The 26,416-nt window shown below is 37.1% G+C and overlaps 1 protein-coding gene across 1 annotated transcript in view; it reads right to left on the bottom strand.

Annotated features, from left to right (window-relative positions):
- The window catches only part of vps13a (vacuolar protein sorting 13 homolog A), a 49,140-nt gene that overhangs the window by 16,863 nt on the left and 5,861 nt on the right, over positions 1–26,416 (bottom strand). Inside the window, exons 10-48 of the mRNA XM_016247958.1 lie at positions 25,668–25,730; positions 25,311–25,443; positions 25,044–25,138; positions 23,927–24,069; positions 23,342–23,543; positions 22,176–22,290; positions 21,819–21,955; positions 21,066–21,198; positions 20,870–20,987; positions 20,622–20,766; positions 19,521–19,605; positions 19,262–19,431; positions 18,894–19,050; positions 18,280–18,359; positions 16,540–16,599; positions 16,221–16,407; positions 16,025–16,141; positions 15,840–15,943; positions 15,177–15,344; positions 14,541–14,848; positions 14,268–14,415; positions 14,038–14,179; positions 13,635–13,759; positions 13,354–13,523; positions 12,862–13,085; positions 12,133–12,464; positions 11,517–11,870; positions 11,049–11,150; positions 10,818–10,970; positions 10,461–10,719; positions 7,020–7,180; positions 6,672–6,775; positions 5,791–6,076; positions 2,545–2,955; positions 2,341–2,451; positions 1,981–2,000; positions 1,609–1,695; positions 783–909; positions 391–620 (exon numbers count right to left, since the gene is read on the bottom strand). Of these exons, the coding sequence (XP_016103444.1) occupies positions 391–620; positions 783–909; positions 1,609–1,695; positions 1,981–2,000; positions 2,341–2,451; positions 2,545–2,955; positions 5,791–6,076; positions 6,672–6,775; positions 7,020–7,180; positions 10,461–10,719; positions 10,818–10,970; positions 11,049–11,150; positions 11,517–11,870; positions 12,133–12,464; positions 12,862–13,085; positions 13,354–13,523; positions 13,635–13,759; positions 14,038–14,179; positions 14,268–14,415; positions 14,541–14,848; positions 15,177–15,344; positions 15,840–15,943; positions 16,025–16,141; positions 16,221–16,407; positions 16,540–16,599; positions 18,280–18,359; positions 18,894–19,050; positions 19,262–19,431; positions 19,521–19,605; positions 20,622–20,766; positions 20,870–20,987; positions 21,066–21,198; positions 21,819–21,955; positions 22,176–22,290; positions 23,342–23,543; positions 23,927–24,069; positions 25,044–25,138; positions 25,311–25,443; positions 25,668–25,730 (6,266 nt within the window). The remainder of the gene's footprint in view (positions 1–390; positions 621–782; positions 910–1,608; positions 1,696–1,980; positions 2,001–2,340; positions 2,452–2,544; positions 2,956–5,790; positions 6,077–6,671; positions 6,776–7,019; positions 7,181–10,460; positions 10,720–10,817; positions 10,971–11,048; positions 11,151–11,516; positions 11,871–12,132; positions 12,465–12,861; positions 13,086–13,353; positions 13,524–13,634; positions 13,760–14,037; positions 14,180–14,267; positions 14,416–14,540; positions 14,849–15,176; positions 15,345–15,839; positions 15,944–16,024; positions 16,142–16,220; positions 16,408–16,539; positions 16,600–18,279; positions 18,360–18,893; positions 19,051–19,261; positions 19,432–19,520; positions 19,606–20,621; positions 20,767–20,869; positions 20,988–21,065; positions 21,199–21,818; positions 21,956–22,175; positions 22,291–23,341; positions 23,544–23,926; positions 24,070–25,043; positions 25,139–25,310; positions 25,444–25,667; positions 25,731–26,416) is intronic.

Raw genomic sequence — 26,416 nt, 5'->3', positions numbered from 1 at the left:
AAGGCCTCTCCGCCCCCCCCCCCCCCCCCCTCTTCTGTCTTTTTGTGTATTTGTTGGTGCATTACCATCAAAAACAAAATGAACTGGCTGAGGGCGGAGATATGCTAATATGGGACAGTCTGTCAGCAGCCGTGGGCGGGGCCACTGATGATTGAGCCGCTGATGACACGCTGCTGAAACTTGATGATTGAGACTTTAGTTTTTTTGGGGATTAAAAAAAAGGAGTGAATGGATTTGTATCATTGTAGGGGGGTTGTGTTCACACACTGCTGAGACACATTCATATGCAAACACCATGTAAAAGTGAATTTTGCATCCGATGCCCCCTTACAGCTAAACATCAACACTTTTTTTGTGTCAGACGTATGCCAACGTGACACCCAGCAGTACCTGGTGATGCCAATGAAGGCCACTTCCTGGCTGGTGGTGTTGTTGACCAGTGAGACGCCCATGTTCTGTAACGAGATGCAGGTCTCCTGTTCAGCCAGCTCTATTTTCTCATTATCGCAAATCTTCTTGAAGACACACTGCTCGGTGGTGAAAAGCGCCACACGTTGGAGGCCTTCATAAAATGAGACAACAAAGAATTTTCCCTCCTTGCTCACATCCAACAACTGGTCCTATAGAACAAATGAAAACAAGGACCCAGACAGGAATTCAGTTTCACATCTTCAATGAAGAGTGAGGTTAAGTCCATAAAGTTTGGTTCAGTAATTAAATAAATTAATTTGATCACAATTAAATATTGCAATCAATTATCAAACTTGGTTTGTATTTCTCACCTCTTCGCTCTTGAGCTCTCCTTTGTACTTGCCACACTTCCAGCTCAGTATTCTTGAGCCGGTCGGTTCGGCCCAGGTGTAGTACACCGCCTGACCTGGAGCCAGCTCATCCATTTCTGCCTGAGAGCTGCCAGAATCAAACCATTAGTTGACCTGATTATTTTATGTTTGTTCAGACTATATAAAAGTGAGACACTTTTTTGAGAGAAAGTTGAAATCATGACGTCAATGCAGCCGCAGCAGGCAAGCGCTCACAGGCGTAAAACACATCATTATAGAAACCACAGAAATAACAGGCCCATAGTATTAACAAAACAATATCCGAGAATAATTTACACTTGATATAGAGCACAGGCAGTTAATTTCCCTTTAACAGCAGCCAAAGTCACAATAACCAAGTGTCCAATGAGAGAAAAAAGAAAATTATTCATGCTCCGTATCTTATCAGAAGCCGGAGCTCCACTGACACACAAGAGAATACAGTTCATTTGTTAGGAAGCGGAAATGAAAGCAGCTTTAAGCACAGAACCAGGAGGCAAGTAAGTTAATTTCGGTTTTCTTGTCCACTAGATGCAAAACACCTGACGGGTTGCAAAATCATCATCAGGAAGAGAGTGATTCACTTCAGACTGCAACCTTATACGCTGTGGAAGGAAAATGAGTTCTGTACTCATGATTTTCCCCAAAGTATTTTGGAAGGGGTCGAGCGGCTCGCTTCACCAGACTGTTAAATCCCATGTTAGCTTGCAAGGAAAAGAAAGAAATACTGTTTCATGCATCTCAACCAACATCCCGTTGTCTGTCAGAGTGCTGTGAAAGAGTGTACCAGAAGGATTCAGTCTCTTCATACAATGATAAAGAGACATTCACTCTCTCATCCCGAAGCCAAGTAGAAGATTTCCGTATACTGGCGCTACAAAGGAAAGAAGAAAACAACAAAAATGCAACAAAATAAAACATAAAACATTCTAGCAACATAAATACCACAAAGCGTACAAAAAAAGCACACTATAAAACTCAATTAAAGCATTTAAAAAAATGTAATACAGACTGTAGTGTAAAGTTTCAGTGAATGCTAAAAGAGCAAAGATTCTTTCATTTTTCACTGCATTAACACTACATTCAAAAAAAGTAGGCAAGAAAAAAACAGATGAAGAATAAAAAAAAACCTTGAAAGTGGTTTAAAATTCTGGTTTACCGGCCACTCCCATCTATGAACTGCAATGCCATTTTTAACTTGATTGTCAGATGAACAAAGAAAACCAAAGAGGTTGCATTTAAAAATTACTTATTTTTTTATGTTATATTTACTGTATGAGCAGTATATTATAAAACACAACTTACATAAATGTTTACTTATTTGTCAATTTCCAAATGTAATTATCATTGTATATTATATATATATGTATATATATATACATACATTTTGATTTCCTCTTTAGGGCTCAAGTATAAGGACTTTTGATAACGACCTGATTTGTACATTTATTTTTTACCAAAATGTATTAAGAAAGAAAATAAAGTCAATTTTTCATAAATTCAAATGTAATGAAAGAACTGTCACCATGTAATCCTTCTGTTCCCCTTTGCATTTGACGTCACCGTAACTCCCAACAGTGTCGATGGAGAAATCATCTGATAATTCACTTTCTGAAATCATCAAGCGAATCTGTGAACAACACAGTGACAGACAGAGAAGTCAGACACTTGATCAGTAAAACAGCTGAATGTTTCCTACATGCTTGATGACATTATTCCAAACCTTGTTGTTCTGCAGAAAGTTGCGTGGCTTGAAAGAGAAGAGGAGGGGCATGTCGTAATCCTTCGGGTGTTTGCGATGAATATCATCTGCCTTGTATTGCAACAGTCTGCCTGTCTTATTCACCATCCAGTACGGGGAGTGGATGGCCACCACCAGCTGACCCTCCTCCTTCTTAACATGGACAGCGATGTTTAGCTCCGGCCTCGTCTCCGTCTCCTCGCCCTCTCCCAGCGAGAGGAACCTGATGAAGCTGATCTCGTCACAGTCGCTGCAGAGACTGTACTTGGCCTCCCAGTCCTGCTGCAGGTATCCCAGCAGCTTCAGCTCCAGAGTGGAGAAATCCATGATAGCGGTGTGGATCTGGGAGGAGTGGCCTGCTTTCAGTAAGGAAGAGGGGAAATCTCCATTGCCCTGTAAACAAAACAGTTTTGTAAAATATGCAACTATACATTTAATACCCGTTACGTGCCTAAAAGTAATCTTTTTTTTAATAGAAATGCCAATCTATTCTACAAAAATCTCCAAGCAGACTTTGACTTGGGTGGAATTTCCAACAGCAGCGGTTTCATAATAAAAAGACAGCTGTAAAATGTATTCCCTGTCCACACATTACAGGATGCATTCAAGCATTTTACAAAAGTAAATACTATCACCATCCTTCTTTTTTGATGATTAGCTGTCATACTTGGAACTGAGATAAAATAATCAAAAATAATTATCGATTTAATTCTTTTAGTGTGTAATATGTCATGTTTATATTTAAACAACGTTGATGGATTTTTTTTATTTTTGAGTTAAGTGCCTTTCAAAATATCAAAATAATTTTTCATTTAAAAAATAATAATAATTAGCTGCATATTCATTAAAATTATCAGGTGATTATAATTACTCGGGGTGCATTTATATTAAAATTTATGTTCGATACCGATAAGCTGATTTTTTTTTATTCATGTTATGGCTGGTAACCGATGAATCTCCATTATTAAAAGTGTATACCATTTTGTATTAATCAATAAAAAAAAAAGAATACTTACATCTAAAAGGAAATACTTTTAACAAAAAAATGTTCATTTCATTTTATTTCATTACTTTGGTGTAAATGTCATGTTAAAACCAAAGAGGTTGCATTTAAAAATTACTTATTTTTTTATGTTATATTTACTGTATGAGCAGTATATTATAAAACACAACTTACATAAATGTTTACTTATTTGTCAATTTCCAAATGTAATTATCATTGTATATTATATTACATACATTTTGATTTCCTCTTTAGGGCTCAAGTATAAGGACTTTTGATAACGACCTGATTTGTACATTTATTTTTTACCAAAATGTTCACTGGCCCTACCACAGAAAAAAAATAAATGGTACGTTATTTTTAGCACCAAATTTTTACCTACCAGAAAACAATTAATAGAAATCATTTACAAGGTTAATTTGAAATTACAGCCAGAAATTATAGAAATATGATTAATATGGATTCATCGCAAATCATATCACCAAATCCATCCCCATATTACACAGCTAGATAACGATACCTCGACACATTTAATTCAGACAATACACAGTTATAATATTCAATTCATCAATCGAAACCAAATGTTTGGCAGGCATATAAACACGTATAGCTCATGATTAACAGGGTCAAAGACAGTCCCGTCAACTGGCCCTGGACCACCGGAGACTCCTTACTGCCGTCTCTCATTGTGCCCTTTAAACTCTGGTGTACTCTGAACTTTGATCTTGCACAATCACGTCATGCGTTTGTCATTCTCACCTCTGGTGAAACTGTAGCATCTCGTCTTTAGTGTGGTTGATGAGGAGGAATGGAGCGGCACCGTCATGGTAATCAGAGAACCGGATGACGGCAGAATGTTCGGTCAGATTCACATCCACAATAATACCACCCAACTACACACAAGAGGAAACAAGAAAGGGATAAATCGAGGGAGAGTGTGCTTGTGTATCTCTCTCTCAGTCGGTCACTCACGGTTTTGTCCAGGTGCAGCAGGAGGCAGTTCTCTGGCTGGTGGAAGTCAAACGGCCGTGGCGATGATTGGCAGCCCTCCACTATGACTCGGAGTTTCTTTGAGTCTTTTTCTGGCCAGAACGGAACCGCAACCTAAGAAGCAGATGGTAAATCTCAAAATTCAGAGAATCATATTAACATTTCATCTGGTACAGTGGGTTATATTTCCTGACCTGTCCGGGTCGGGCCTCTGTCCATTGATCCAGCCCTTCCTCACAGACTCGGATTATGTGCTTGGTGCTGTTCACCAGCATGTAGAAAAAATATCAAAATAATTTTTCATTTAAAAAATAATAATAATTAGCTGCATATTCATTAAAATTATCAGGTGATTATAATTACTCGGGGTGCATTTATATTAAAATTTATGTTCGATACCGATAAGCTGATTTTTTTTTATTCATGTTATGGCTGGTAACCGATGAATCTCCATTATTAAAAGTGTATACCATTTTGTATTAATCAATAAAAAAAAAAGAATACTTACATCTAAAAGGAAATACTTTTAACAAAAAAATGTTCATTTCATTTTATTTCATTACTTTGGTGTAAATGTCATGTTTTAATTAAAACAATGCCCAGATGTGCCTTGTGTGTGTGTGTGTGCATAAATGTTTGTGAGAGAGTGTGTGTGTGTGTGTGAGTGTGTGTGTGTAAGAGTGTGTGTGTGTGTGTGTGAGTGTAACAGAGTGTGTGAGTGAGCGTGTGTGTGTGTACAGGTATATATGGTTTATGGGTACTACAACGTAAACATGGTTTATGAGGACACTTCCTGTGTCCCCATAAAACAAAAGGCTTAAAAAACATATAAAACTGTGTTTTATGAAATTCAAAAATTGCCAGTAGTTTCCTGTGAGGGGTAGGTTTAGGTGTAGGGATGGTGTAGGGCAATAGAAAACACAGTTTGTACAGTATAAAAACCATTAAGCCTATGGAGAGTCCCCGTAAACCACAAATACAAGTATGTGTGTGCGTGAGCGTGTGTGTGAGCTTGTTGTATTTAAAGATGATCTTTCATGAGATGATTGCAAAATTAATATAAATGGTAAAATAGGGGAAATGAGCATGCACAGATAATAAAAATATCCAATATCTGCCAATTTGCAGGTAATACAAACTGAGACAGATAAATTAAATATCTCCATAATTATTATAAAAGACCACAACCACAACATATCTGATGCAGTGGAGAGGGACTGTAAGGTGTCTTGTACCTTTATCTTGAAGGTGATGGGGTACGGCAGGAGGTTGCGGAGGAGAACGGTGGGCCACAGGTGCAGAATGATGGGCTTGTCAAACTCCTCCTCGGGGCTGTGAGACATCACAGTGTCTGGAAGAGGAACCATGTTGATCTTCAGCATCTGGGCGCTGTCTCCTTGATGATGGCAGGTTTTCTCCAGACACTCTCCGGGCTTCTGATTCACCTCATTATAAGTGAAACCCTCAGAGTGGTCGTACTGCTCCTCGCCTTCAGTTACAGGCTGCAGGCTCAGTTCAGCTCTGGAAAAAAACAAAAAAACAAATCAATAAATAATTGAAAATGCCAAAATGAAAAATTCAGGCTCAATACAATTTATAATATAATTAATATTTTAGCATTTCAAGGACATTTTTCACCCTTAGATTTAAACACGCTAGTTTTTATCCATGACAAACTTAAAACTATAATATTAATTCAATATGAATATGAAGATAAACTTTCAGTGAGATGATGGCAGATTTATAATAAATATAAAAATAGGGGAAATGAGCATGCACTGTTAAATATCCAATTTTGCCAGATTTGTATCCAATATAAACTGAGACCAATAAATTAAGATATCTCTAACACTGGCAGATAACCACATATGGTACCGTAACAGTGGACATCCCTAATAATTATAAAAGATAATAACTGTGACAAGCAATTATTATAATTATAACTTATTTAAAGGTATGTTCTCTAGAAAAACTCTTAAAATGTTTGCTTCCTAAGTAAATAGATTTTTTCCTGAACAACTAGACAAAAAATACAGATGCAGAAAGAGTTTTTCAGAGTGTATGTTTGTGAAAGTGGACAGTTAGACAGAGCTGACCGTCCTGTGCTGTAACATACCTGTAGGAGCCCAGCGGCACACAGAACTCCTCTGTAGGCAGAGAGATGCCCAGACACTCAGATCCCTCATAAACACGGAACGCCACCGAGAAGTGATTGATAATCTAGAAAATCAATACGAAACAATAACAGCATCAACAACCAATCTGTTAACAATAAAATAAAACTTCCATTTATTAAATGCTGTAGATAATTTCAATATTTTTTACAGCTATTAATACAAGTATGTTACAGAATTCTCTCTCAAAATCAGTGTAAAAATGCGTGTAGGTTTAATGAGGAGTCATTTTCAAAGGGAAGGGTCTGTTGTATATAGTGTGTGTGAGTTTAGGATTTAAATATATCCACCTGGAAAGGAGAGCGGATCTTGACATATTTGCTTCCCTCGGCAGTGTAAATCTGACAGACAAAGAAACGAGTGACACCAGAGTCACGGTGCATGACGCTGTGCATGTCCCGTCCTGTTTTGATTAGTGGGATTACACTTGCGGTAGTGTGGCCAACTGGAGCTGGAGAAGAGGAAAAGTGGAAAAAAAAATCTAGTTTTTGTCTAGCAATTTTGCAGAATGCAACTATAGCATTTTGGATTTTCATTACATATCATTTTAAAACCACTGTATCTCTTTTAATTCATATTTAATTTCACCATTTTTTGTGTTCATTTCAAATTCAGATAACAGAAACAATGTGGGTTTTAATTATATAATTTAATTTACCTTAAATTCTTATTATTTTAAGTAATTTGTCACTTGTAATTGTGACAATGGATGCCTTTATTGTACACACTCTTATTGTACACATGGGGGATGTCGTGGCCTAATGGTTAGAGAGTCGGACTCATAACCCAAAGGTTGTGGGTTCGAGTCTCGTACCGGCAGGGATTGTAGGTGGGGGGAGTGAATGTACAGCGCTCTCTTCCACCTTCAATACCATGACTGAGGTGCCCTTGAGCAAGGCACCGAACCCCCAACTGCTCCCCGGGCGCCGCAGCATAAATGGCTGCCCACTGCTCCGGGTGTGTGTTCACGGTTTGTGTGTGTTCACTGCTGTGTGTGTGCACTTTGGATGGGTAAATGCAGAGCACTAATTCCGAGTATGGGTCACCATACTTGGCCACATGTCACAAAAGGTTCTTTATAGTGTAAAAAGGCTCTTTAGATTATTAAAATGTTCGTCAAACATTATTAAATGGGGAAAAAATAAAACTGAATAAGTGTAGTACTAAATCTTGTAAAATGTTTGTATTGTTGTAAAATACATTCATGAAAAACAAGTAAATATTTTTGTATATAAATAGGCAGTAACATATGACAGATAGGACAGAACAAGAAAGGCTATTAATCTTTCATTGCGCAAAAGTATTATTACATGAAAGGCTCCCGCTTATGTGCATCCCGTGTGCAGAATGACGCGCTTGAAGCAACACGGAGTCACAGCGCTCTGCATAGAAAAGTTCAAAGCACAAAGGGAAGAGATACTGATGCGTAGTGTATTATATCTGTGCGATGGTTTATTGAGTCTTTTCTTTTAACAGTTTTAAATTTCAGTTACTGTGCGCATGAACAACAATTCATAGTGCTCTCTACTCCAGTGTAGTGATCTAACAGACACCCGGTAGAAAGAAACGTGATTTAGTAACAGCACTAAACTCCAGCAAGATAAAGTACTTTTATGCAAAACCACTGATCTTTATCTACAGATCAAGTATAATAGGAACATTGAATCATCTTGGAAAGAGTTTCATCGTCGTAACTGAACGCGACACGCAGTTTGAACGCTGAATGGAGGAAGACTGACAGCCACAGTGGAGAGAAGAGTTTATGTGAACTTGAATTTAACAAATATATATCTGTACCTCACATTAAACTATGGAACGGCTTCACAAGACTTGGAATATAGTGCACGAAAACTATGCTGCTTTATAAAGTTTTTGTGCCTTTTGTGGGACTTAATAATAACACAGAACAGTATACGCACAATATCGCATTTGGATCGATACGGAGTATTAGATCAGCGCATCCCTACTAGTGTAATGCTGAGATATATATTCAAAGTCATGGGTTATGCAGTCTTACTGGGCTGTATGTAGTTTTTGGCACTGAGGCTGGTCATGGTTTAATTCATATTTAATTTCACCATTTTTTGTGTTCATTTCAAATTCAGATAACAGAAACAATGTGGGTTTTAATTATATAATTTAATTTACCTTAAATTCTTATTATTTTAAGTAATTTGTCACTTGTAATTGTGACAATGGATGCCTTTATTGTACACACTCTTATTGTACACATGGGGGATGTCGTGGCCTAATGGTTAGAGAGTCGGACTCATAACCCAAAGGTTGTGGGTTCGAGTCTCGTACCGGCAGGGATTGTAGGTGGGGGGAGTGAATGTACAGCGCTCTCTTCCACCTTCAATACCATGACTGAGGTGCCCTTGAGCAAGGCACCGAACCCCCAACTGCTCCCCGGGCGCCGCAGCATAAATGGCTGCCCACTGCTCCGGGTGTGTGTTCACGGTTTGTGTGTGTTCACTGCTGTGTGTGTGCACTTTGGATGGGTAAATGCAGAGCACTAATTCCGAGTATGGGTCACCATACTTGGCCACATGTCACAAAAGGTTCTTTATAGTGTAAAAAGGCTCTTTAGATTATTAAAATGTTCGTCAAACATTATTAAATGGGGAAAAAATAAAACTGAATAAGTGTAGTACTAAATCTTGTAAAATGTTTGTATTGTTGTAAAATACATTCATGAAAAACAAGTAAATATTTTTGTATATAAATAGGCAGTAACATATGACAGATAGGACAGAACAAGAAAGGCTATTAATCTTTCATTGCGCAAAAGTATTATTACATGAAAGGCTCCCGCTTATGTGCATCCCGTGTGCAGAATGACGCGCTTGAAGCAACACGGAGTCACAGCGCTCTGCATAGAAAAGTTCAAAGCACAAAGGGAAGAGATACTGATGCGTAGTGTATTATATCTGTGCGATGGTTTATTGAGTCTTTTCTTTTAACAGTTTTAAATTTCAGTTACTGTGCGCATGAACAACAATTCATAGTGCTCTCTACTCCAGTGTAGTGATCTAACAGACACCCGGTAGAAAGAAACGTGATTTAGTAACAGCACTAAACTCCAGCAAGATAAAGTACTTTTATGCAAAACCACTGATCTTTATCTACAGATCAAGTATAATAGGAACATTGAATCATCTTGGAAAGAGTTTCATCGTCGTAACTGAACGCGACACGCAGTTTGAACGCTGAATGGAGGAAGACTGACAGCCACAGTGGAGAGAAGAGTTTATGTGAACTTGAATTTAACAAATATATATCTGTACCTCACATTAAACTATGGAACGGCTTCACAAGACTTGGAATATAGTGCACGAAAACTATGCTGCTTTATAAAGTTTTTGTGCCTTTTGTGGGACTTAATAATAACACAGAACAGTATATGCACAATATCGGACGCAGTTTGAACGCTGAATGGAGGAAGACTGACAGCCACAGTGGAGAGAAGAGTTTATGTGAACTTGAATTTAACTTAAATATATATCTGTACCTCACATTAAACTATGGAACGGCTTCACAAGACTTGGAATATAGTGCACGAAAACTATGCTGCTTTATAAAGTTTTTGTGCCTTTTGTGGGACTTAATAATAACACAGAACAGTATACGCACAATATCGCATTTGGATCGATACGGAGTATTAGATCAGCGCATCCCTACTAGTGTAATGCTGAGATATATATTCAAAGTCATGGGTTATGCAGTCTTACTGGGCTGTATGTAGTTTTTGGCACTGAGGCTGGTCATGGCTGAGAACTGGTCACTGGACTCAGCAGTGTGGGTGTAGTCCATATTCAGACTCTCTCCATCCTGGAGCTCCACCACACGATTTTTAGACTCTTTACCGATGGGTCTAAACACTTCGCTGTGCAGCACTGCCACCGGCAAACCCAAACGATTCTTCACCACAAACGGAGCCTGGTCCTTCTGAAAGCTTTCAGCGGTCTGCTTAGTGGCCTCTGCAAATGCCTGCAAAACAAACAGAAGAAACTACTCATCTGTAACATCTGTAAGAGAAAGACAGCCCTTTTTAACTATCTCACACTGCAATCATCTTAATCTCTTACCGTTCCTAGATTGCTGAGCATGTGGAGGCCACACTTGGAGAGGGTGACGTTAAGCTGGTCTTTACTTGTGAAGCTGATGACCGTTTTATAATCAGGCACACTGCCGTCCACCTCGTCAGATACTCCAGAATGTGATACTGGCTTCTTCTTCATCTGTAGATACAACATTATTTATTTCTTGAACTCATGAAAAGTTGTCAGTAACATTTTAGGCATGAAATGAAAGGTAACCTTCATTGCTAGAGTCCATGGTCTGAAGCCATCTTTCTCCTCATTATCAAGAGGCTCCAACAGTGGTTCCCATAAGCCCATCATCTCATTATAATAATTAACCTACAGGAAACAAACAACTTGATATAGGTAAAAACTGCTGTGAGCATGTAAGATATGCTGCTGCTGCTGCATTAATATGCATACATAAATCCAGTGGCAAATCTAGACAGGTGGTGCTGGGGGAGGTGGAGGGTTTCAGAGGAACTCAAATAGTGCTGCAGGACAAGTTTACAGTAACACTGAACCAGATTATTTAAATGTTAAGCAAGCAATCTCATCAAATGCGGAATCTGCCAATGAGCTTGTGCTATGTAATAAATTTTGTGATTGCCAGCAGATTGTATTTAAAGGGCCTATCAGCCTGCGCGATCTAGAGTTTCATGACTGAATTAGATATGTGTACAATGTATTAAAATATCTTCTGACCTCCAGGTCTAGGTGACAGTGTAGGTTAATGAGAGTACTCCAGTTTTTCACGTTTCCCTGGAACGAGGCTTTGGCCAGCAGCATGGGCACAGTGCGATGGCCCACCCCGGCCTCCAGCGTCAGGCAGATGGTGTGGATGTTCATTTTGAGAGACTCTCCATGAGGAACGAGTGGAATGACAGACCGGGTGACATTCTCTTCTTCCTCCTCCAGGAACCAGAGCTTTAGGTCTCGCAGGTTGCGACGTTCCCAAAGATCCTGTGGCACAGGACTCTCCAGTTCCTCAGGGGTTTCAGCTGCAGGGCTCAGCGCTGACTGAATGGTGATAACGGTGTTTAGGATGATGGGAGACACCTTAGGAAACAGGAAGTGAGTGGACAGGGCAGGAAAGGGGTCATTTTCTATATTTTTGCAGTATTTTTTCCCCTGAAGTCCCCATATAATGTGTTTCAAGGAACCAAAAAAAAAAACAGTTGGAATTTAGTTTAGTTTTTTATTTTATGCCTTCTTACCCTCAGAATTCAAATCAGTTTTGCTACTATACCTTTAAGACACTAATAATTTCAAAATATGAAATAATCACAATTTCACATGATCATCACATGTTCAGCCTCACCTTGAGCGTGAGGGAGCTGATGGACAGCTCGATGGACTGTGGCTGGGAAGGTGATTGGCTGCTCTGAAAGAACACCTGACAGGGTTGAAGCACCGTCGTCACGTTGTGCTCACGCTTCTCTCGCAGGAGCGGACACGCCACCACCTTCAGGTCTGAAATGGCAGCCGTCATCGACTGGCCGCTGGGTTCGTTCTTCATCACCAGCTCACACTGCGTCGTCATAACTAGAGCCGGAGCTTCAGCGCGTGTGAGGTCGGCCACAAAAACGATCTCAGGATTCTTTACCACAATGTTCATCTCAGTTTTGGCAACCACTGGTGCAGCAGGAACCGCTAGCAAAGGTAAGGCACAAATCACCATTGATTCCATTTACGGCACAATGCTTCCCTGCCACTGAAAGAATTTTCCTGCATTCCATGTTTTCACTGTTATACAATAGGGGGGCGATATTATTCGTCTTTCGAATTTCGAATTAGAATCTCGGGTTCAAAATGTTGCTTTTTTAAAAGAAACTTACCCACATTCAAGTGTTGATAAAAAAGAATGCATGAAACTAGGACAAAATGTTTTAAATTTTTGTTCTGTTCTGTTCTTTCTTCTGAATTATTATATGTTCAGATATTCATACAACAAAATGATCAAAAATACTATGTTTGACTCTTAAGTTTATAAGACTATCTTGAAGAAAACCTGACTTCATCAAGGTGGTGCTGAAGTACAATCACTAACCTGGGTCTTTAGACGAACTGGCGGGTTGTTTGTTTTTCGGGGAACCAGAGAAGCCATCTGCCATAGCTTTAAGAAAGACATCAGCTACTGTGAGCAGGAACTCCATACTGGCACACAGATAGAGGTCCTGAACCAGGGTGTCCAGCACGGTGCCGTCCCGGCCTTGTCGGTAACTCATGTCTACCATCACATTGCCTTCCCTACCCTGACGCATCGCCATCATCCTAAAGCAGCATGAAATTATTGAAGAAAACCCAGATACTGACATTTAATGACTGAATGAGTAACTTTATTTAACATAAGTTCACAACTAACAATTTTTATTAATCAATGAATCGGTTGGTTCTTTCTTTGATTAATCGATTAATTGGATATGCAATCATATTTTGTGCAAAAATGGTTTAAAATACAAATGTTAACTTTGTACATATAAAACATGATTTAACACAAACTGGAGCATCTTTATTAGGTCATGATCTGTGTTTGATCTACCTGGATGTGATCATTTTCACCCTCTGTCTCTTGTCATCCAGCAGACAGTTTGTGAGTTTGAGGGAGGCTTTCATGGAGCTGTCAGAGAACATGTGCACAGCGGTGGAGATGGTGCCCAACATGAACTCTGCCAACTTCAAACTCTCATCACGGAAGTCTGATAACTGGATCTGTATGTAAACACATAAACCGATTCTAAAAGCTAGAACACAAAATATTTAAACCTGGCTTCACATGCAATCATTACACTCGTCTACTGTGAATCGAGTGCATTTTGTCACCTCATTGTTGTTGGGGCTGTACAGGACTAGTGTCATGGAGTCAAACTTAAAGTCCAGTTTCAGAGTGTTCTTTAGTTTGCCAGTTTTCGGGCCCTCCACCACTGCTGCGGTCACAACCGTGTTTCCTACAACACAATAAAAAATAAAAAAAATACTGTTTGAGACATTTATCTGAATACAATCTGAAAAAAAACAAACATATTTATTGTTTTTAAATCAGGTAATCTCCAAGACATCCAAATTCTGAATTGGAAAATACATATAAATTAATATATACTTGGTTAAATATGTGCTAACTATTACAAACCAGAACAAAACAAAAAAAACACAAAGTATGCTTGATGCAACCTATGCATTAGTAATCGATAAAGCTTCACAATCTGTGTTTGTGTGTATTTTATACCTCCAGAACTCTGAGAATCCTTGGTAGAAACCGTGTCTCCCTTATCAGGGCTGGATGGAGCTGGAGGAGCATCAGAATTCTCAGACAGATTCTCACTCAGAGTCTTCAGCACTATAGTTAGGTCCTCCTGGCTCAAGATTAGCTGAAATAAATGCACATTGATATTAGCTGTAATATCCCCTACAGCTATAAGATAAGATACAGAAACAAACACAAATATATGCACTTACGCTCATGGGTTTGAGGTGTGCATTGATCTGGATGTCAGGAATGCTGTGATACCAGGAGGCAGAGAGATTGCGTTTGATTGACAGGTCCATGTTGACTGGTTTGAGTAACTGAAGTTCACTCTTAAATTGTCCATCAGTGAATGTGGTCCTGAGGTAATAAAGGAATATTAAAAACATCATTAATCAAACAATGGAAATGTAATTTCAGGGATGTTAAACCACATTTATTAATTAATTCAAACCAGTCAATTTATTCAAAATTTCCAAACTAACCTGTACATTTTAAGATCACTCAGTCCCACGGCCATGATGTCCATGACAGGGGGGATCTTGGTGTGTGCTGGAGAGGAGACCATTTCAAAGTGGTTCTTTACAGTCACTAAACCCAGATCTGCCACAATGACATTGTGGGAAACAGAGGATTGTGGGAGGAAGACAACAGGAGCTTTAATGTCTACATCCAGGGAGATACGTGTGCTTCTCTCTGCCAGCTCCAAAACCCCTGTGGCTGCTTTCTCTGCTGCCTGGGCCGTCACCTCTGCCAATGCATTTTTAGCCTCCTGGAAATTATTAATAAATGCCTGAAAAGGAAAAAAAATAAAGAGAGGGAGAGAGAAGAGAGAGACCATTAGATAACAGACAAATATATATGAAAAAATAAATGCAAGTAGAGGCTAATAAAATTAAACATTTGCTGTGAAACTTAAGTGTAAAGAAAAACAATATTTATTGAAAAATCAGGTGAAATTAAAAAACAAAAACAACTAAGCAACAATTTGTTTCTATTAAGAAACTGTAAGGTGTCCCCCAAAGTTAAATTCTAGGCCCTCTCCACTTTTTAAATATATAATTAATAGGTACTATAAAAATATTTAAAAAATATAATTTTTTTCAACTATATACACTTACCAGTATTGAGGACATAAACTTGTTGAGGAAAATAACCTGAATGCAGCCCACAGTCAAAGTTACACTGGTGTCCACAATGTGCATGTCTGTGTAGGCGTCGCCCTCCGTTGCATCCACATGGTTCACCATGCGGAAATCAAACACCTCCTTATCCGCGATGGACACTGCCTATATATCATGACCATTCCATCATTAGCCTAAATCAATTCCATCTTACACTCTCACCTTTTTATGCATGATACAAAATTCATTAAAAAAATGTTAAAAATCTCAATTTTTTTTTTTTAGCCCAAAGCCAATAAGTTACTAATGTTTCAGCATTTCCACCATCATTCTTTCATTCATTTTTTAGCAAAGATTTTTTGTAATTAATCTTTTTAATGTCACAAAAATATACAATTCTATATACATACACATTTTTTAAATAATTGTATAATCTAATAAATAATACTGTTACTTTGACCCAATAAAACAGAAAATGTTAAGCAAACATGAAATTGAAATTGTTTGTTTTGTGGTTAAAAGCCTTTTTTTATTTTAACACTATTAAACACTTTATAACAAAAATAATGTAATGTAAAAAAATGTGTACTAGTTCTCCATTGTTCCAATTTACCTCCCATTCTATGATTTATTTATCCTTAAAAGTACAGCACTTTCTACCTTTTTATATAGTGCCTCTTTGTCACAATCCAGAATTACAATGTTCTTCAGGTTAGCGAGAATCTCTACGCACTTCTTCTTCATCTGAACTTCAGAAACCAGCCCTGGTGTAAAAGAGAATATGCAGTACTGGAACATATCCCAACTTTATTGTGTTTATGTGCATTTACAGAAATGTGTATTACCCTCTATGCTGATCTCAGAAATCCTGGCTTTCTCTCCTCTTATGAAGACCTTCAGACAGTTGAGGTCTGCTCGGATGTGCAAATTCACCACATCCTCAAACTTTGACTTCTTACAGGCTGAGGAACAAGCCAATAATATGAGATTAAAATTATATCATGACAAAACAAAAGAAGCATACAAAATGAACTTTCTTACAAGATTTCTTGGTAACAGCAGAATCCTCTATTTTTGCCTCCTCTTCCTCTTCCTCTTCCTCCTTGGGTAGGACGGGCTGCTCTTCTTGTGCCTCTTTCTTCAGTGGTGGGAGGAGGTTATTAAGGAAATTTATGGAGTTGAGGAGCGCCTCAGTGTGCAGGTGCACATCCAGTGAGGAGAAATTCACCTGGTGCAAAGACCATATATTACATATTTTAACACATTTTTACAATTAGTACACTGTTTAAAATCTTTGTGATCTGATTGGCTTACATTAGCTGTAGAGAAATTCTGAGCACTCAATTGTGAATAAGCTTACCTTGATTAGTTGCTCTGTATTTTTATACATCGTTTTGAAATCTGGTGCATTTTTGTCCGCCTGAAAAAGAATAGAGTATTATTAGAATAGTCCCATGCATAAGACTGTGCTGACACAATCACATCAGTGTTATTTTGTATCATTGATATACTATTATAGTTTTTTATCTTTTCTTTTTTTTATTAGATTTTATTTATTTTTATATATTTTTTCATATTAACTTTACTTAAAGTCATTTAGTTTTTTCTTTTTAAATATGTCTTTAGTTTTAGTTATTTTATTATTTAACTAAACAAAATTAAATGTTGCCTTGGCCACTAGAAATAAATGTTTACATTTTCTAATATTTTATTTTATTTCAGTTAATGTTTATTTTATTTTAAGTAATTAAAATGTTTCATGGTTTTAGTTAAAAATAACCCTGATCAATAAAGCATGATTATTTTTCTCACAAATATTGCATTGATACTTTGGAAAGAGACGTGAAACACATGGACTGCTACAGGATAATAATGGGTCCCCGATTATGATTTCACCTTTTTAACTTTAGTTAGTGTGCAATGTTGCTGTTTGAGCATAAACAACATCTGCAAGTTACGACACTCAAAGTTCAATGCAAATGGAGATATTTTCTTTTACAGAATTCGCTTTTTAAGGTCTGCGAAACACGGCTGGTAGGGACTACAACAAGCTTCTTCCTGGGTTGGTGACATCACAGACCCTCAAATTTACATAAACCCTGCCCCTGGGAACACGCAACAAAGGGGGTGAGACCATATTGGGCTGCTTTAAAGAAGAGGAAGAGTTGTTGCTGTTATGTACTAAAGCTTTAATAAGGATAAAACCATATATAAAAAGCTAACATAAACAGCAATAGCATTTACATATAACAGCGTATCTAAAAAGTATGAGACGACTACAAAAAAAAAACATAACATATAATTTTCTGAAACGTCCTGTAAGAGCCTTGCACAGGTTCTGCTCGATATTCTCTGGGTCTGATTCGGGCTCAAATTGATAAGGCAATATTGATGTCATTGTTTACAATACACTGGAGCACATGCAACTCCCGTTATGGTAAGAGCGTGACGTTTCCGGACAACGCTCTAGGCGGTTAGCGAATCACAACAAATTGGGACAGCTAACCAATCTGAGCCAGACTGTTTATTTCTGAGGTAGGGGCTTCAGAGAACCAGGAAGTCAACAGAATGGAAAAAGCGGTGTAGAATAAAGGGAAAATATGTGAAAAATAATGTTGTTGTTTTTTTAAAAGCATGAACGTGTTACAGTGCACTCCATAAACACAATCAAGCCTTCGAAAATAGCTGATTTACCACCCCTTTAAATTGTCCTTCATAAATAATATATAGAAATAAATAGTAAATGGATATTATACATTAATAGGCTTTTTTAAAATCTGTGCTATCAGAGCTCGACTGAGAGCAGGACTGTAATTAACATGAGTCATGCATAACGAGTCACAAAATTAGCTCTAATTTTGTGTTAATGTTTGGCTTATTAAAGCTAAAATGATCAAATGGCCTTCATAAAGCCGGAATCCAACTAGGCTTTTAACACCCACAAAGCTGAGACACGGCCAAAACCAAGAAAACTGTGCTAGAGAAATTCGCTTTGAACACAATGTTCAGAATCATGCCACAATTTGATGATAAATAGAGCTTTACTTATAAATGGACCCGAAGAAAGATGACACATGAGATATGATAAAGCAAATTTTACCTTGACATACTCCAAAGTGAGCAGATCTTCCTCAGTATTATCCAGAGTGGTGATAAGGTGAACTTTCTTGTCCTCAGAATCTTCACACAAACACACAAATAACTGATAACTTTATATTTGAACACAGAAATACATTTTAATATGCTCATTTGGTGCTCAAAAATATTCCTTATTATTATCCATAGCTGTGCTTTTTAATATTTTGTGGAAGCCAAGATAATTTTTTCAGGATTCTTTGATGAATAGAAAATTCCGAAGAACAACACTGACACATTTTCATGTCTCAATAAATTCCTCATTTGCTGCTTATTAATAGTTAGTAAGGTAGTTGTCTGGAGTAGGATTAAGGAATCGGGTAACACTTTATTTTAAGGTCCAATTCTCACTATTAACTAGTTGCTCATATTAATGCCTTATTCTGTACGACAATATTTTAGATCCCTCAATCCATTTATTTGAAATATAAATCTTTTGTAACATTACAAATGTCTTTATACTGTCACTTTTGCATTTAATGCATCCTAATATTAATTTCTTTAAAAAAAAAACGTAGTGTAAACAGTAGACAGCAAGGCAGATCACTAGGGTTAAAAGCCAGAGTTCAATGCACTTACCCAAGTACTCTGAACACTCGAGGCAGATCTCACGCAGGAAGGTGTATGAAGACATGTCAAAGGTGCGAAGTTTGAGTTCTGTCCCTAATCCATCAATGAACAGATGCAGAACGCTCACTTCCTCTCTGCCTGACAAGCGGCACAGCTGAATGGAAAGCTAGAGGGGAACAAAGGAGGGAAAAGTGTCACTGGGTGAAAAGAATGACTGGATGAGCCTTGAAATGTTAAGATCATTTCAAATGAACCATACAGTATATACACATTTCTTACACACATCTGTTATCATCTCTATACGGAAAGAAAAGCATAGTTCAAATATAACTTGAGAGAATCAATGATCTTGTGTTAATGATCTTGCATTATCAGACCTTGCTGATCTCAAATCTCAAGAGGAACTCGGTCATGTTCTTCTTGGGGTCTTTGAGCACCATGAACAGACGCTTATCAGAGGCTGAACCCTGCAGAGAGCCAGTGGAAGCCTCAAAGAACGGCAGATCCTCGATCGGTGAACTAGGGGCATCAAAGAACAGCTCCTCATCTGAAAAAGACAAAAATGGCGTTTTATGATATTGGATTTATAGAGTAGATCTCTCTCTGTGAATCAGTTTGTATGAAGGTGTGTCTGACCTGAGCCGTATATGATGGATGCACGCAGGTCGTCTATGGCTGGTCTTCGAGGGGTGAGCTGAGGCGTGTTCCCTCGTTTGGAAGACTAATGGGAAAAAACAAAAAAAATATCACATTGCTGCAAGAGAAAAACAACTCTCAACAACACTGGTGGATAAATGCAAGCAAAATGGAAATCGGTCCAAATATATCAGATCTAAACTGATTTGAATCAAAGGCTTGTGAATTTATTTGGGAAATCTTTATTGATACTCTATCAAATAAGGCAAATATCTGCTTTATCTATTATTAATAAATAAATAATAAATAAAACAACAGGGGCCAAACTATATACTTATATTTATCCATAGCTTGTGTGTCTTTTTTTAAATCACTAAAAGAAAGACTGAAAATTAAATTAGCCCTGGGATTTTAAGAGTTGTGAGAATATTGAAATTGTTCAAATGAAGACTGGCAATAAATGGGGGAAATTATTATTTTTTTAATTAGCTTTAATATTTGAGATTATAGGCATCAGATGATAACTGAGACCCCATATCGGACAGGATAGTTATTGTTAACTAAAATTATTAAAAATAATTTCCATTATTTGAAATGAAGCTGAAATAAAAATAAAGTATAAATATTAGATATAAAACTTCGAAATTAAATCAAATGAACTGAAGTACTAAAATGACTAAAACTAAAATGGAAATAAATTTAAAGCTAAACAGAAATATAAAAAAAAATTAAAAAAGAAAATGATAAAGAGATAAAAACATAATGAAATGACTAAAACAGAAAATATAAATAAAAAGCTAATTCAAAACAGTAATAAATAGTATAACATTACATTAATAATACTAAATTAACAATGACAGCAGATTAAGTTTTGCTTCCTGATTGCAACATTTTCAAAGTCCTGTTGTTTACCGTGTAAGGTATTATTTTATTTCAGCAATATAATTTAATTTATTATCTGTACCCATCATTTGCTGCATTAAATTTTATTATTTACAGATGAACAGTTAAGAAACACCAAAGGTCAGTTTGTCAAGTCACAACAACGATCATATCTATATTTGTCTGGGAAGACACACCCATAAGTATTCTTATAATTACCTTGGGTGTAGCTTGTGGCGCTCTAGTCTGGGGCACCGGGCGACTCTCAGGAAGTGGAATGCTGCTGAGCAACGCCAGGACGCCACGCACTTTATCATCAGAGATACGCAGAGACAGAAGAGGAAGCTCACCGTATATCTTAAACCTGAATAAAAAGAAAACCATTAGGTACAAATATGTCAACGCATGCACAATGTGTGATGATGTGTTCAAACACGTGCACAACAGACGGGGAAATTTCTGCTTACTTGGGCATTCGTGAGTCCGTCACCACCATGGCTCTGCTGAAGACCACCTTCAGGTCCACAGGCTCCAGGATGTGGAAAGCAGACTGTCTGAGCGGACGAGCCCGTTTCCAGTCACCACCTGATAACACATGCAGCATACAGTATGTAAAGCCCTGTAAAGTCTATATTATGTCAAACACCGTGCGAGTCTGCGCACCTGCTTTGGTGTAGAGGAACTGTAAACTGCTGAGTTGGACATCGAAGCTGTCATAAGCTCGAGACATGATGTCCTCTAAAGTGCTGCTGCCCACAGACAGCTGAGGCAGGCCAACTCTGCTCTGACTGGACATCTACACACAACAAACACACCCTTTTAGCCAACTAAATATTATCATCCCCTCATTAGTAATGGCCTTTTTAGAATATAAAGACAGCTATATATTTCCATGCATAAAACATTTATATGGTGCAATAAATATATATGTATTTAATGTGATAGTATAAAGACATCAAAATGAAATAATTTATGAAATATAAAAAATAAACTATATGTAGATATGCTTTTTTTTTATTATTAAAAGCCGCTGCAGTCAACAGAATAAAATAAATAACAAATAATTTCATGATTTTTGACAAAAATTATCATACAAGTTAACTCTGAAAGTTCCTAAAAATAAAGCATTTTTAAAGTATTTATCACCCCATGGGGTGCAGGACCAAGTTTGAAAAGCTCTTTTTTGCCAACTTTGAACACCCAGCTTTGGCAGTTTGCTGGATTTTTTTTCTTCTCTTAATGTTGGTTTAAAAAGAAGTATGACTCATTGGGGAAACAATTCCCAAGAAACAAGGAATTCACATTTCTTTCGATCATTCTGTTTGTCGTTTTGCCTGATATAAATTATATGAAGCACTTCATGATGAAAAATGATAAAGAACCATGTGCACTGACAGTGAGATGTTTTTTTTTTACCTGGAAATGACCCAAATCCAGAATGGCAAGGTTGTGTTTGGGGTCATAAAAGCCATTTTCTGGTACAATGACATATGAAGCCATGAGGTTTATCTTCAGATCCAGAACCTTCTGAGTCTCAATGATGTACATGAGTCCTGTGAATAATGAATAATACTGTTTAGTACAAGCTACTATTCTATAACCACAAAATTCCCATTTAAAAACATTTTAAAATGTAATTTTTTTTAACTTTTATTATAAAATGTGTAGGAAATCTGCAGGGTTTTTTTTCCAAGTCTGATCCACGTTGCACCGCCGACTTTGGAAAGGAAAGCATCTAGCAAACAAATACATGACTTGTGAATCCGCACACACCTGTGGAGGTCTTGTCTCTGAACTGCTCCAGCTTCATGAGGGTGGCATTGGTCAGCTCATCCAGCTGCAGGTCCTTTGGAGGCATGAAGAAAGCTGACATACTGTTCACTGTCATCTACAGAAAGAACAAACCACACTTAACATACTGTACACTCCACATTATCCATTCATAGCATACAGCAGGGTTTCCCAGATGGGGGTTCCCGAGTAATTAACCATATCATACAAATGTAAAATGAAACATAAGAGGTCTGAACAATTAATATAAATAAAACTGAAATCAAGACATGGCTTAGCATGATTATTAAACCCCAAAAGGCTTTGATTTACCCCGATGTACTACGTGTGTTTATTTACACGTGAGCAGCTGCTATAAATTTGAGCATTTGTGAACACAGCATGGGGCCAGGACCATTTTCGGTTCACATCTGCATAACATTTCTCAGAGCAGGTTTTTTGTTTTTAGCATTTTACCAGATTTGTAACAAGAAGTGTTTCTAAACCTGTAATCGACTACCTTTAAAGAGACTTGGAAAAACCTTCCTGCATTTTCCCCCCAAAATAAAAGCTTGAGAATTAAACATTTGAAAGTGAATAAATTAACATAAATATTAGTAATGTAACTTGTAGAATGAAATAAATTATTAGAATATCAAATATTATTTTCCTTATACAGTACAATTGTATTATTACAGTTTCTAATGGTAAAATGCTTATATTTCTGTCTTTTTTGCCTATTTTTCTAGAATTAAGGTAATAATAATAATAATAATAATAATACAATTCTACTTTTACTATATTTCTAAAATTCTACTGACATCAGATTGTGGCCCCTTATATATTTCTGCTGCTGAATTATCTAGGCAAAAATAAGGCGGCCATCTAGGCAGACATTTTCAAATAAGATTAAGTGTTTATCAAAAAGCAGTTAAAATTGCTATGGCCATATTTGACAAAATATTCACAATATAATTTTTTGACCAAATAGTGCAGCCCTTTTACATGCATTTCATGTACCCATTAACCAACATCAGACTGCATCACATGCAAATGTGTTGTTAAATTATTGAAATATTAACTTAATCTCAAGAAAATATTATACGACAAAGGAGTTCAAAAGTTTTTTTTTTCCCCCCAGTCATAGAGAGATGCTCCCTCACACTCACAGCGTCATAGATGATCTCCAGCGCCTGGGACTCGATGCGGAGTCTCTGGTCTGCACTCGCGTCCAGTGGGTTAGTCTCAAACATGAGGTCCAGTAAAGCCGTATCTTTCATCCCGGCCACATGACGTGGAGACAGCAGGATGGGGGCCGACCTGCCTCGTGGGAGACCAGACACTTCAAACGATGACAGCTGAGCAGAGATCCTGACAAGTAAAACATTATGTCATACAACAGCATGCTCTGGCTTACAGGAATTCTGCAGAACAAAAATTATTGTTACACTAATGTCAAGACGTGGCAAGACATTCTGGAGGCTTAAAAAGCCAAATGTGCAACTTGTATGTCTTCTGCACATCATGTGAAAGTTACGTCAAGATTTATTCGAGTGCAACATCTTGCCACATAGACTTTCATTGTAAGTGCATTATTGTAAATGTGTTTTGTGCTTGTTTCACAATTGAGGAACAAGTTAAAAGTATTTGTCAACAGCAAGTGTGACACTAAGTTGTATCGAACACAGAAAATCCTTCAAATTAAATGAATAAAAGTGGGTGAGATGAGTGGACTTGAGAAGAGAACACGGTACTTTATTGCTTGGGCCGCAGGTCTTTGAGTCAGCATGGCTTTCAGATCAATGACGGACAGTTGGATTATCTCCGGCTTCTCTCGGCTCTCTTTGATTGACAGAGACATGCGATTAAGCTGGAAATGTATCTTCATATTTTCAAACTGCAAACAAAAATATTAGTCAGGGGCGTGATGCTTTACATGAACTGAAGATGTGTAATTTCAATGGACTGGAACATCCTGCTTATACAAGAAGGCTAAAATTAGTTATACTGTTCATAAGTTTGGGATCAGTAAGGGGATCAATAATTGATTATAAGTGACAGTAACAACATTTATAATGCCACAAATTATTTATATTTGAAATAAATGCTGCTGTTCCTAACTTTCTATTCATCAAGAATCATGGAGAAAAAATCACTGTGTGAAATATGAAGCATTACAACTGTTTTTAACATTGATAATAGTAAAAAATGCCTCTTCAGCAGTAAATCAGTATATTAGAATGATTTCTGAAGGATCATGTGACACTGAAGACTGGAGGAATGATGCTGAAAATTCAGCTTTGATCACAAGAATAAACTACATTTTAATATATACTGGTAACACTTCACAATAAGATCCATTAGTTAACATTAATTAATGTATTAACTAACAATGAGCAATACATTTGTTACTGTATTAATCTCTGTTAATGTTAATTACTAAAAGTACAACTGTTCATTGTTAGTTCATGTTAGCTCAGGTACATTAATTAACAGATACAACTTAAAATTTGAATAAAATGTTAAAACTGAGACTAATAAATGATTTACAAGTATTTTTCATTGTTAGTTCATGTTAACTAATGTTAACAAATGGAACCTTAATGTAAATTGTTTCCAATATATTCATATAAAAAAGTAGTTATTTTAATAATAATTCATAATATTACCAGCAGACGTCTTTCAAAAACCATTTTAAAAACTGTAAATATTCCAAACTTCTGAACAGTAGTGTAGATATATACACGTATACACTTTGATGCAAGTCAAGTTGGGGAATATATCTTGCATAAACACTTATAAAAATCTATAAAAGAAACTATTAACTTCTAAAAACTGGATTTACATATGTGATGATTGTTTGTCACTAACATTTTTTGGCAGGTTAGGATTGACGGCTGTATCGCTGTATCCAATGGCAGCGTATAGTTTGGCTTTCTCCGCTGGAGTCATTAGCTCATCAAAACCTGAAAGATATGAACAGAAGCACAGCAAATCTATCAGAAACAGATGATGTGGAATATTTAAATATTACAATGAGCTGAAATTACTATCAGAAAATATCCACATATATCTTTCTGCAGAATTCTAGAGCTCAGACTCTCTGAAGGAATAAAGAGATACAGAGTGCAGACAAACCTCCCGTTTTGACATCTTTGGTTTGTGTGCCACTTTCTCCAGACCAGCTCCACATCCAGCCGAACCAGCCCTGTGACTGTTCTTCCTCCACTTTCACCCCAGGACGGTATATCCTGAGCCCCGCCTTTGAGGCCTACAACACCAGCGACATAAAATGGTGTTATTCAGTCAGAAACCAGAGATTCAAACCAAGACCTTTATGTTGCTAGCTTCATACTCCACCAGCTGAGCTACAGGAACACATTTCTTGTGATATGAGCCATAGGCCACATTGTATTGAGGGTTCAAATGATTTATAAAATGATGCACAAGCCAAATGTGACTGTGTGAGAGAGTATGAATGTGATGGTACATCACCTCCATCTCAGCCTGCTGTCTCGCCATAGTGATGTTGAATATATCCAGGGTTCTTTCAGTCTCCTAAAGAGTGAACAAAAATAAAAAGGTTATGTACAAAACAAAACTGTCACGGAAACGACAACAGTCTTATTTGGTTCTTCTCAAATTATAACATTCATAAAATGGGTTAAAAAAAAGGTGTTAGAAATGGATCTGTTGTGATCAAAACACACCTCCTTATTTGTAACTGATACCAGATTTATGAAATGTTACTTTTTTTTTTTTTTGAGTAATGCAGATTAAATCATGAAGGTTAACCAAGCATGTTGCATCTTTTCATTATGTAAAGTAAAACATCATGCATCATTCAGCAGAGGCTCAGTCTCTTTTAGAACAGCAGTGTTATGCTCACCCTGAAGGTGTATTTTTTATGTATTGCACACTCTCATGTCATCCCAAAGCCTCATGCTGTTATTTTTTTAATACAAAAGGAAAATTATTTGAATAGTCTTTATGCAACTCTTGTCAGTTCACAAAGACACAGTTCACAGTGACCACAGCTGACAAACTCCAAAACAAAACAAAACAGACAAACAAAACAAAACAAAAAACAGCCAAATTTGCCAATTCACAGAGATTTCAAAAACTAAAAAAACAGACACAAAAACCAAGATATATTTCTCAATTCATTGTACCAAACTCCAAAACAAAACAAAGTCGTATTTGCCAGTTCACAAAGACTCAAACTCCAAAACAAACAAAACAAG

Source organism: Sinocyclocheilus grahami, unplaced genomic scaffold (genome assembly GCF_001515645.1).
Source record: "Sinocyclocheilus grahami isolate Dianchi unplaced genomic scaffold, SAMN03320097.WGS_v1.1 scaffold859.1, whole genome shotgun sequence".
In the NCBI taxonomy this organism is placed as follows: Eukaryota; Metazoa; Chordata; class Actinopteri; order Cypriniformes; family Cyprinidae; genus Sinocyclocheilus; species Sinocyclocheilus grahami.
This window is presented reverse-complemented; position numbering and strand designations above follow the sequence as displayed.